General features: G+C 43.3%; 1 protein-coding gene across 1 annotated transcript in view; it reads right to left on the reverse strand.

The window, feature by feature from the left end:
- INPP5D (inositol polyphosphate-5-phosphatase D) overlaps positions 1 to 12,354 on the reverse strand; it is a 131,938-nt gene that overhangs the window by 52,264 nt on the left and 67,320 nt on the right. The window contains exons 5-6 of the mRNA XM_067740198.1: positions 9,894 to 10,034; positions 1,465 to 1,552 (exon numbers count right to left, since the gene is read on the reverse strand). Coding sequence (XP_067596299.1) covers positions 1,465 to 1,552; positions 9,894 to 10,034 — 229 coding nt within the window. The remainder of the gene's footprint in view (positions 1 to 1,464; positions 1,553 to 9,893; positions 10,035 to 12,354) is intronic.

Genomic DNA, 12,354 nt, shown 5'->3' on the forward strand with positions numbered 1-12,354 from the left:
TGTATTCAAACGATTTAAATTTTAGTGTCTGGTAGGGTCTCTGTTTTGTCTAGATTTGCTTTTACTTTCCCGGAAATTAACCCACCATTCACTTCAAGGAAAGCAAAATTACGTTGTTGTTTTTTTTATCCTGATGAATTTTAAGCTGTACAAATAGAACACAAATTTTCTCAGTAAAAAAAAAAAAACTCCAAAAAACCATTTGGGCAAACCTGAAGTCTCCCCTGACCCAGGCCCCTCTGGCCCAGTTCCACCCCCTCCTCGTGAACAGAGTAGCCCTTTGGGTATAAACACTTCTGGTACGACTTCCACGTGTACACTTACATCCTAGTTTATATATTGTTCTACCGTTTGCTTTTTTCACTCAACAGTATGCCTTGGAGTCAGTGCATCCACCTTAGAACAGAATTCTGCATCATACTTTAACCCTTTCTCTCTCTGTTTGTGTTTCCAGCGTTTCTGTTTTTAGAGACAAAGCTGTGATAAACATTTTTGTCAACATCTCTATGCAAACACGTAGACCCTACGGCAGCTGCCTGCAGGTAGAATGGCTTACTTGAAGGACTCCGGGCATTAAACATTTTCATGCAGACGGCTAAAGTGCCTTTCAGGAAAGCCATTTCCACTCTCAGCTGTGAGTCCCTGACCCTCATGTTAGAGCCAAGTCCTGGCTTCACCAATCAAATTTTCCTGTCTGAGAGGCAAGAAGAGGTCTCCCTGCTTTGCAGGTCATTTTCCAGTTACTCATGAGGTGTTCACTAACATCTTTTCCAGGGCATCCCAGCTATTCCCAGTCCCTCTTCAGTAAAACAGGCTTTGAAAATCCTCTTCCCACTTAAAAAATTTGGTTGCTTTTACTTAATCGTGCTTGGAAGGGTTTGCTTTTTAAACATTTTTAAACCCTTGTCCCTTGCAAGTGCTTTCTCTGGAAGTCCTATCTGTGCTTGTTTTTACCTTTGCCGAGGACACGTTCTGTGACACAGACAACTTGGCCTTGGCCCCCTGCCAGGCTGTGAGCACGCATGTGTGTGTGCATGTGCGTGTGTGCGCGCGTGTGTGCACGTGTGTGTGTGTTTGTGTGTCTGGCGGGGGGCCTGCCTTCACCTGCTCCTCCTGGGGCATGAGGTGGGAACAAGCATTTAAGCACCTCATGTTTTTTTCAGTTTCTGATGAGAAATGGTGGGAAAAGGTCCTGCCTTGCCTCCTTATTCAGCACTAATAAGGAGTTCTGCTGGCGGTTGCATAATTTGAAATCTTTATTCCTCAAATCAAAATCCAGCGGGGGCGGGAGGTCAGGGTGCTGAGGCTCCCCGGCCCCCTTATACTCTGGGGGTCCAACAAAGGCAGTGCTTCCTTCTGAGCCCTCGGGACATTGGTTACCTCTTCTCCCCATGCCCCATCTGAGCCCCCACCCCTGCCCCACTGGTTTTATCAATCTCATCTGTCCAATCCCAAAGTCTTTACCTGAGGCCGTGGACGCAGGCTGGGGGAGAGCTGCTGGTCAAACAGTCTCTGCAGAGATTCCAGGGTAGGGAGGGTCCGGGTGACTTCGCTGGGGGTAGGGGACAGGGTGAAGGTCAAGGATTAGTGAGGACCCAGTGAGGCATCACACACACAGGCTCCAGCTGGAGATGCTGCGTGGTGGTCACACCCACTCTGGCAAAGGCAGGGATCCTCCCCAGAAGGACAAGCCCGGGCAAAGATCCAGGCCTGCCAGTACTGGTCCATCTCCTGAGAACCCCCACCCCTTCCGTCCTGACCAGGACCAAACTGGAGCCGTGATGCGTAAACCTGATTCACCTTTGTTTAGCCACACTCAACTACGAAGCCTGTAGAAAATTTGAATCTAGAATCACAAAACTACTTAGAAATAATTTAGTCGTCCATGGTTCCCAAACTTTAGCGTTTGTAAGAATTACACCCTCATCGAGTGTTAAAAACGCAAATGTCTGGGCCCCAACCTGACTTGGTCTGGAATCTGCATTTTAATTTGGTGCCCCAGGGGCTTCGCGTGCGAGCAGTCTGTGCTTTCCGGTTCACATCTCCTCTGAGCAGCTAAGGTGGATGCCCAGAGAGATGTGTCATTGTCTAGTACGCTGACAATTCCAGTACCAGGGCTTTATTGATCCTTCGTTCCCTTCTCATCTTTTTCTATTTTCCCATTGTTTTGGGCAGGGTGGGCAGGCAATTTTGAGTTCTATTTTTCATCTATTATTTCATCAAAAACTTCATGTTTTTACACATTCAACATTCCTAGTGGTTTCAAAATATTCTATCAATTAAATGTACCAAAATCAATTGCTAGATATTTGGGTAATTTTGAGATCTTGGTGATTATAAATAAAGCCTGCTGTGAACAGCTTTGTTCATATAGCTCTTCTTTACTTATTTTCAATTACAGTCTTAAGATAACCAGAGATTATGGCTCTTGATCAATATCATCGTTAAGCCTTTGAGTGACGGTGGCCTTGGCCACTGTTCCAGCCTGCTCATCCTTTGTGCTGTCTGAATTCTGTTATTCTCCTCTCTCTCTCTTTTAGTGGGCATAACAGTGCATTTTAATACTGATGAATTGATTTGCATATCTTTAATGTCTAAGTATTTTTCTATCTGGTTGGTTTCTATTGTATTTCTCTTCCTATAAACTGTTCATGTCCATTGTTGGTCTTCTGTTGGGAATTTTGCTGGTATTTTTATACATTGGTATAAACTCCTACTTATTGCTTTGCTTTTTATTTAATCTAGGTGTTGTAAGTTTTTTTTTTCCCCCATTCTGTTGTTTTCACCCTAGGTAGGCTGGATTTCATTATAAAGTGCTTTATAGTTTTTTATTGCTCTATTTTTCACCTTTTCCTTGGAAATTTTTTTGCTTACCTTAGTTAAAAATTTATCAGCATTTACTCGTGAGCAATTAGTAGCTCACTTTAAATTGGTTTCTCACTCTTTTAAAAGTTATGTTATAAACAGGGTTTTGGGGGGTTGTTGTTATATCTTTTTAGTTCCTTACTTCATCTGGAATTAAAAAAAAAAATGTGGTGGAAATAAGTTCACCTTTTTCCATGTTGCTATTCATTTTCACTCAACTGCACTTACTCTTTTTTCCACAGTTCTTTTGGGCTAGATCATTGCACAAGCTCATCTTAAATATGATAGGATTTATTTTCGGAATTCATATCATTCATTCAACGAAAACTCTGGAGTGCCTCATATGTACTAGGCAATGTCATGTTCATAGATTGACACATCTCACCATTGCAGGTGTTGTAGCCTACTGGCTTTGATTGGCCATCCTTGGGATGCCTCTGGGGGCCAAGGATGGGGTGGGGGGAGGTAACTGGCCTGGGGAGGGGGAGGGAAGTGCCAGGCAGACAGGGTTCTCAGTTTCTTTCCCACCTCCGACTGCGCTACTCTGTTAACATAGTGGTATTCTGTTTAAACTGTCATTTCATAAAAGAATTCTAGGCCAAAAAAAAAAAAAAAAAGAAATTCTAAAGCACTAATTCAGAACATGCTTTACCATCAAATAGATCTCCCTCATTGTTCTCCTTTTTAAAACTGTTATTTTAAAAACACAAGTACATATCACAAACTGAATCTTTAGGATTTTTCTAAGAATAATGCTGTTATCTCTGTATTTCTAACCTTGGTAAAATTTTGAGAAATCTGGCTCTCAGACGTGTCTGGAGGGGTTGGTTAGGGTCAGAATGACCAAAGACACATAGGGACTTGAGTTGGAAGACTTAAGAACTGGTCTTATCATACAGAAAGGATTTGTCCCGGGAAGTTACCATCAGCAGGGTCCCTGGGAAGCTTGTCTCAGCTTCAGGTCACCAGCTCAAGGGAAGACGGGGAGCAAAGACAGGGAGGGCTGCAGTCCTCAGGCAGGTCAGACCCCAGACACAGCCCAGAAGGGGCCTAGGCCCCCTGAGGGAGCCCTCCCAGAAGGAGAGGCTCCTCCCACCTTGGTCTCAGAGAGATGGTTAATTTCCCCAAGATTCCCATTCGGTTTCCAGCTAGCACATCCAGTGTCTCCTAACCAGGAACTCCAGACTCAGAAGGAACATTCTGCTACTTTGTTGTTTTCTTAATTTTTTCTTCTCTGATTTTTTGCTTCTTTTTCTCTTTGCTTTAGCAAAAATTTCTCATACAGTATTAAATAATCAGGTGATGATGGGCATCTCTTTTTCTTTTATTAAAATGTTTAATGGGATGATTTTAATGTTTCCCTGTTAAGTGTAATTGGTTTTACATTGACACATATTGTATTATTAAGGAGGGATACTTCTGGTCCTTTTTAAAAAATGATTTTTAAAAATTAGAAACGACTTTTATCAGGTCTATTAGTACATCTATGCAAATGATTCCCTTATCTCTAATCTCCTGCTAAATTATAGTGTTTTCTTTATACTGACTCACGCTTACAGTGATTTCTTAGATAAAACCTACATTTTTCATATCACTTAAATTATATTTGCTAGAATATTACTGAAATATTATACATTTATATTAATAAATGAAACTGGATATAGTTTATTTCAGGCTATTATCTTGATTAGGTTTTCAGATTTGAATTATACTTTTCTTGAATATTGAATTAGGTGATTTTTGTCATTCCCGAATAATTTATAAATCATGGTTATTATTCCTTGAAAGTTCAAAGAGGGTATACATGGTAATTTTTACATTTCATATTTCACATAAAATATTTGCTTCATTTAATTATAATTTGAAGGTTTGTAGCCACGTAATGGTACACTGTACTCTTTATTGATTTGGAAATCTTTAATGCAAATTATTAAATCTCCTACATTTCTAATTTTTAAAATTTCCTTAATTGACTTTTTCTTAATTTATTTCTGTTTTTAACTATCTTCCCCCTGCTCTTTTCCTTTCCAGTTGTTGTTATTGTTCATTCGCTTAACAGAGATTTCTTAAAGACTCTGTTTTGTTCACTGCTGTATCTCTAGCCCCTGGAGCAGTGCGAGGCTCGTAGTTGGCACACATTCAATCTTTGTTCACGAATATTGAATACATTACTGTTTCCAGTACTTTGCGTGACCGTGGAAATATCAAGGCAATCGGGGTATGACCCATGATGCCTTCAGGAGACTGAGAGCCTGGATTAAGTCTGTATGCTTGACTTATTGTTCTACGCCTCCCTTTCCATAACAGAGCATTTAAAGCTATGGCTTTTCCTCCAAGTAGTGCTTTGGCTGCATCATCTAGAGTTCTGATATACAGAGGCTTGATTACCCCGCGTTTCCAAACCTATCCCCCATAGGCTATCGTTGTGTCAAGTGTCTTCTTTAATTCAGCGGTGATTGGAGATGATCAAGAAAGGCCAGATGGCTGGGTAGTTGTGGCTAGTTTGTTACTTATTTCTATTTTCATCATACTGTGTTCTGGGAACACAGAAAGAACACTTTTGTTTTGGGTGTATTCATATCCAGCTGCTCAGTAGGCTGCTGGGTTCTTATTTTTAGGATTACCAGCACTCTAAAATTTCTGGAAAAAGATTCTTGGAAATGTTTTGAAGTGAAGCCTTGTGATTAGTACATTTTCACCAATTTTTTAAATCTGCAAAGACTCCTTTGGCTCTTGAATGATATCTAGGTTGAGTTAATCCCAAGGAGAAGTCAGTAGTCTTCTCCTTGGAGATACTGCTTCAGAATTTTTATTATATCATCAAGGAGTATGAATAATAGTAAGTATTGTAATTTGTAAAACTAATGGTGCTGTTCCTAGTTATTTACTTTCCGAGCGCATCTTCCCTTGTGGTTTAGAAGATTATAAGAAGAGGTCTTGGTGCTGCTGTTTGGTAGTTCTGTCATTGGGTCTTTAGGAGGCTTCTCAATACCTGGATTTAGCTCCTTTATAAACCTGGAAACATTTTTTTCTTTTATATATTTAGTCATCAATTACACATCATTTTTTCCCCGCTTCTTGGAGAGCCCACCCTACCAGCTATAAGTTGAATCTCTATGTCCTCTTTCCAAAGACTATTGATTTTTAATCACACATTCTTGGCATATGCTTATTTAGTCCTCTCATGTTTTTTTCTTTTTTTTTTTTGCGGTACGCGGGCCTCTCACTGTTGTGGCCTCTCCCGTTGCGGAGCACAGGCTCCGGACGCGCAGGCTCAGCGGCCATAGCTCACGGGCCCAGCTGCTCCGCGGCATGTGGGATCTTCCTGGACCGGGGCACGAACCCGTGTCCCCTGCATCGGCAGGCGGACTCTCAACCCCTGCGCCACCAGGGAAGCCCTCTCATGTTTTTTATATATACTTCCCTGACACTCTGCTCTGTTTTGTGATTTGATTTTCAAGTTTGATTTGAAAACTATGGGTTCATTTTATGGCCTCCAATGAAGCAGTTATAATGATGGTATTTTTGTTTTGGTTGGTTGGTTTCTTTATCAAAATCCTTACCCTGCTCTCACTTAATTGATACAATAACCTCTCCGACACTTAGACATTTTATTTTAAATTTCTACTTACAATCCTCCTCATTTCTCCACTTCATGGGGTATCAAGTATTTCCAGACTCTGGAGACTTAATTCTTTATTCTCTTTCTCTGGAAAAGTTTCTGTCTGGTTCTAGATAATCTAACTTAGGGTTACAAATCTTCCTCGAGCCTTTGTGCTGCGGAAGTTCCTCCTTTCAGACACAGGTACTGCCATTGTAATGACATTTTTGCAGAGGAGGCTCTTGCACTGTTTCTCACTCAGTTCTCTGTGACTTTCCCATCCTCACCCTGGCGTTTGTGTTGGGCCAAGTGGTCTGAGTGGAGAAAACTGGCCACCATTGGCACCATCCTCAGCACCCCGTTCCAGTTCCTTCTCCTCCACCCCACCTCTCAACGTCTACCCTGGGCCTCCTTTCCCCTCCATCTGCACTCCCCCCTGTGGTGACCTTACCCCACTCATCTCCCAGCTTCAAGTGCCAACGCATGCTGATGACTCCCAGACATATACCCTTACCCCTGACGTTTCCTGGGCTCTAACTTCTAGAACTAAATCCTTGGTTGGTGGCTCAACTCCCAGGATGTCTAATAGCGCCTCAAGCCAATGGTAGCTCAGAGAAAGATGCCCCTCCTCCACCTCCTCCTCTTTGACTTTCCCCATCTAAGTAACTGGCATCATCCACCACTCAGCTGCTCGCACCAAAAACCCAAGGGTCACCCTCGATTCGTCTTCCCCCCACCCTACATCCATCTGCCAGCTCCACCATCCACACGTGCCCTGGGTCACACCAGCTCTCAGCACCCACATGCTCCCAAGCCTTCGGTCATCCAGCTACTATCTATCAGCTCTTCCCGTGTGCCAGGCACTGTCGAAACCCAGGACTCAGCAGGATGCAAAGCAGACACAAATCCCTGCCTCCTCTTGCTTCCCTTCTCGTGGGCCACCATCAGGTCACAAACATAGTAGCTCCCAACTGCCTGCTGCTTTGGGTCTGCCTCCTAAGACCCAGTGTCCACCGCCCTGACTCAGATTATGGCACAATCCTGAAAATCTCTACCAGGCCTTGGGAGTCCTGTGTGATGTGGCTCCTGCTAGCGTTGCCAGGTAGAACACAGGACACCCAGTTAAATTAGAGTTTCAGATAAACAATGGATAATCTACTAGTGCAAGTATATCCCAATATTGCACGGTATATACTTATGCTAAAAAAGTATTTGCTGTTCATCTAAAGCTCAGACTTAACCGGCCATCCTGTGTTTTTATTTGCTAACTATGACCACCCTACACCTGACTCTTCCCAACCTCCACTCCTAACACTTTCCTTCACTCTTTATGCTCCAGCCTCACAGACTTTTTGTTCCTCGAGGCTGGCCTCATTCCCACCTCAGGACCTTTGTACTTGACATCCCGCTGCCAATAGCTGGATGGCTAGCTCCCTCTTGTCACTGAGGTCCCAGCTCTGCGACTGCCTCAGAGAGGTCTCCTTGACCCCCAAAGGACTCTAGCACCCTCCCACCCAACGTCTCTCTAGCACTTTTCCCTATTTTATTTTGTCATGATGTTTACTAAAATTATCTTGTTTATTTACAGACTTAATCTACCGCTATACTTCCTTACTAAGACATCAGCTCCAACAAGGTCTAAAGAGCAGGGACTTTGTGCCCTGTGTTTATTGCTGCATCCCAGCTCCCAGAATAGAGCTCAGGGCGGGCTCTCCATACATATTTGTTAAGTGAGTGAATGAATGAATGAATGAAGAGCTGTTCCAATCAAAGCAGTCTGAAATCTACTAGTTTATAGTTAGTTTCATGGAACAACATCTGCAGGGTTTGCAGGGGGATGGGAAACATAATTTTTTCCTAAGATTTTCTAAAAGTCCATCCCTAACCGCGTCTTCAAGCCTGACTATCACTTTGCCTATGAAGTGAAGACAAACAAATGTTGGGGGGCATTTAGAACATCACGCGGTCTCTCTACTTCTAACTCGAAGTTAACTGTTCAGTAACTAAAGGCCTGTGGAAAACTAGAGAACTAGCTATGTTGAGGAAGCTGCTGTCACCATAAGGATGAGGTGACCCAGGTTCTAGGAAAGTCCAGGTAGCAAAGCAGTGCTGGGGAAATGTGCTGAGTGTACTGGGTGAAACTTGTGGAGAGACTTAAAGCTATATCTCCTCTGGACAAGGAAGCAGCAAAGAACAGGATTTCCACTGGAGCAGAAATAAAAGCTCGCTACCAGTCATGATGAAATTGTGTTTCTTGAAAAGAAAGTGCCGTGTGTGTGTGTTTTTCCTAGTGATGAATGATTTATAACAACAGCATCACATGGAGCAATAACTCTCTGTGGAAATCTTTAAAAATGACAGCTCTGGGTCCAATTGGCTGAAACTGCGTCAGTCGAAAGCCAATTCCTTGAAAGTAAACCTGACTGGCCAATTTGATGAGGGCTCAATTTGTCAAAGAAATTATTCGTTAACTTTACCAAATGTACGGATTGTGCTTTTTAAGAGCCTTTAGAAGGAAAGTTCAATTTGATTACTGCTGATGAAAGATTCTTGTTTGCATAGAAACTAAGCTAAGATAGATATGGCGCCAGAGAAACTGACAAAAGAATTTTGAAACTGCTGTGTATGTAATAAGACACAGAACAGTATAGGCTGATAAAACCTCACCCACATGAAATGCTATTTTTCCAACCAAAATGTTGACCTTTCATTTGCCATGGGATTGTTTGGGGTCCCTGTGATTTCTTTCAGATGCTTTTAAATGTGATTTTCTATTTTTTCAAGCATTTAAAAAATTCTTTTGTCAATTCTTCAGAGAGTGTATCAGCTTTAAGTTTGCACTTTTAACAATTAAAATGTAATTAAACTTAATTTTAATGGTAATGAAATTAAAGCACATAATGAAATTAAAACACTAAAAGAAACTGGAATTTTTACCAATTGGTCCTTCAGTGAATTCAACAGCAGAACACTCAAGTTTTGGTGAATTGGCTCACTTTAAAAACCTGCCGTCACTGGCAATCTTGAGCCATCACCACCCACGTAGAAAACAGGCTGATTTTAATTGATCTCCTCTTGGTGCCCTTACGTGCTTATCAAATGTGCCGGCTGCAGCAAGAAAGACGAATGGCAGCAAAAGCCGTAGCCTCTGGATCCTTAGCAAGTGTGGAAGGGCTGGCGGTGTACTCCCGCCCACCCCTTCCCATAGCAACTGGCCTCGAATTAACTTTCGTTTAAAAAAAAAAAAGCCAACAACCACCAAGTTCAAATGCCATGAAAACAAAACCTCCAACAACCAGATTTCTAAGTCCCCACCAACAGCCCAATTGCCCGGAGCTGGACACCGGGGCTAAGAGCAGGGGTCACCCTAATGAGCTAGTTCTCTCACCCACTGTCCCCCCTCTCCCATCCTCACGGCAGCCATTACCCATAGAGCTCCTTGCAGAGGAGCGCGGTCAGTTTCTTGAGATGAGGCAGACTGCAGGAGCCCGACTTCACAAAATCAGAGTCCAGGGTGAGCTGAGTGCTTAAATAATCTTGGATAGCTTTCAGATGCTCTTCTGGAAGCCTGGAAAAAAAAAAAAGGAGAGATAACAGCATGCTTCTTCGGTTCCTAAACGATAGACACCAGCAGTAACAGGCAGAAGAAGAAATCTGAATTCTCAGAGTCTCCAGCTGAGACACCGGCCCCAGGAGAACATTCACACACCTGGACAGGCTCCCTGGGTCTTACTGAAGGGGTGGAGATCAGGTCAGACAAGAGTAAAGGGCCCCAAGGGAGGCTGCCTCCAAACCCACCCACTGCTTTGATTGGAACAGCTCTTCAATCCATTCATTCATTCATTCACTCGCTTAACAAATATGTATGGAGAGCCTGCCCTGAGCTCTATTCTGGGAGCTGGGATGCAGCAATAAACACAGGGCAAAAGTCCCTGCTCTTTAGACCTTTTTGGAGCTGATGTCTTAGTAAGGAAGTATAGCGGTAGATTAAGTCTGTAAATAAACAAGATAATTTTAGTAAACATCATGGCAAAATAAAACAGGGAAAAGTGCTAGAGAGACGTTGGGTGGGAGGGTGCTAGAGTCCTTTGGGGGTCAAGGAGACCTCTCTGAGGCAGTCGCAGAGCTGGGACCTCAGTGACAAGAGGGAGCTAGCCATCCAGCTATTGGCAGCGGGATGTCAAGTACAAAGGTCCTGAGGTGGGAATGAGGCCAGCCTCGAGGAACAAAAAGTCTGTGAGGCTGGAGCATAAAGAGTGAAGGAAAGTGTTAGGAGTGGAGGTTGGGAATAATGAACATTAATATATAATAATGAACATTATAGGTGGAAGGAAGTGATACCGGCTGGGGATGGGAAATGTTTATCCTTTGAAAAGGAGACAGAACAGCTTTGAAAATGTACAGAGGACTTGTTTTCCTGCTTCATCAGTTCCTAAAGATCGGATGTGAGGGCTGAGGGATGCTCTAGTCCAGAGATGGCAAATGGCTACAGCTCACAGGCCAACTCCAAGTTCACAGCCAAGGGCCACCTGGAACTCTGTGTCAGGGAGGTTCCCAGTCATCCGAGGCTCCGAGGGGAAGTCTCTGTGCTGAGTGATGGGGCTGGGGGTATGGTATTGGCAGCCTAGGTGCCGCGCCTTCGCACCCCCAGCCCTTGCTCCTGGTCTGGTCCAGTCCCTCTCAATTACGGATGAAGCACATGGGCCCGAGGCAGGACCTGCCCTCGCCTCGCACAGGATGGCCCAGCAGAGGCAGAGCCCGGGCCGCGTCGCGCCAGGGCTGCCCCCGAGGTCTGATCGCACCTCTACATTCTATCACCCAGCAGCATTTCTTCCTGGATAACTTTTGAGCTTTTGTTCCTATAATAATGAACATTATAATTACAGCAGGTATGTCCTGAGCGTAACATACCAGTCACTCTGCTTAGCCCTTTATGCTCTTTTTTCCCCTCGAATCCACAAATCAACGTTATGAGCCAGATATTACTATTATTCCTATTTTACAAACAAGGAAACGGAGGCTCAAGGATGTTGATTTACGTGTGTGAAGAAATTCATACAAGCCTCAAATAGCTTTGCTCCAGCCTTGCAACAAGTTGAAGCTAGAGGTCACAGGGTATTTTCTTCTCTAGGATCCTTGAAAGAATGAAAGGCTGTTGCTCCTGAACAGCAACAGCTGTTCAATGAAAGACCGAAAAGACATAGATTAGCCATTTTGACTTATTTAGCCTGAGAAGTCAGCAACTATTTACGTACCAGTTGTCATAATATTTAAGTTTAATCTATACTTATTCTGAGTCTTGACACCATAAAAAAATCCAGTTTCTGCCTCAGTCTGTTTTGCTGAAAAGGAAAAATCTCTCCTACAGCATGAAGATATGTACTTTAACAATTCTCGTGCCTATTGGCTTTAACTTTGAGACCATCAGTACTTGCTTTAGGAAGCGATATTTGTTAAAATGTTTGTTGTAGAAAAGTGTTGACATAAAGATGTTAAACTCTGTTTATCAGAGAAGGTTGATGTTACTCAGCAGTCTTTTCTTAACTATGACCTAACTGATTAGATCTAATTAACTCGCACAAGAGACTGTGCAGGTTGTCTTATAATTAAGAATAATCTAAAGGCAGTCCTCTGTGTACAAAGCTATTTTACAAGCAACACAGATTAACCTGCAAACACAAGGCAGAAGCTTAGTTTTTCATGACCCAGAAGAGAACTGAGGGCAGGCACTATGGTCCCTCCAATGTGCTCCACCCACACACCTCCATCTCCAAGCAGACGCTTTAGGCAAGTTCCATTGCCATTTGTTAGCTGAGAAGCCACACCAGCTTCCCCTCAGCTGCCCCCACCCCCTCTCAGGAGGCTGCGTGGAGGCTTGGCTGGACACC

The sequence above is a fragment of the Pseudorca crassidens genome, chromosome 6, assembly GCF_039906515.1.
Source record: "Pseudorca crassidens isolate mPseCra1 chromosome 6, mPseCra1.hap1, whole genome shotgun sequence".
NCBI lineage: Eukaryota > Metazoa > Chordata > Mammalia > Artiodactyla > Delphinidae > Pseudorca > Pseudorca crassidens.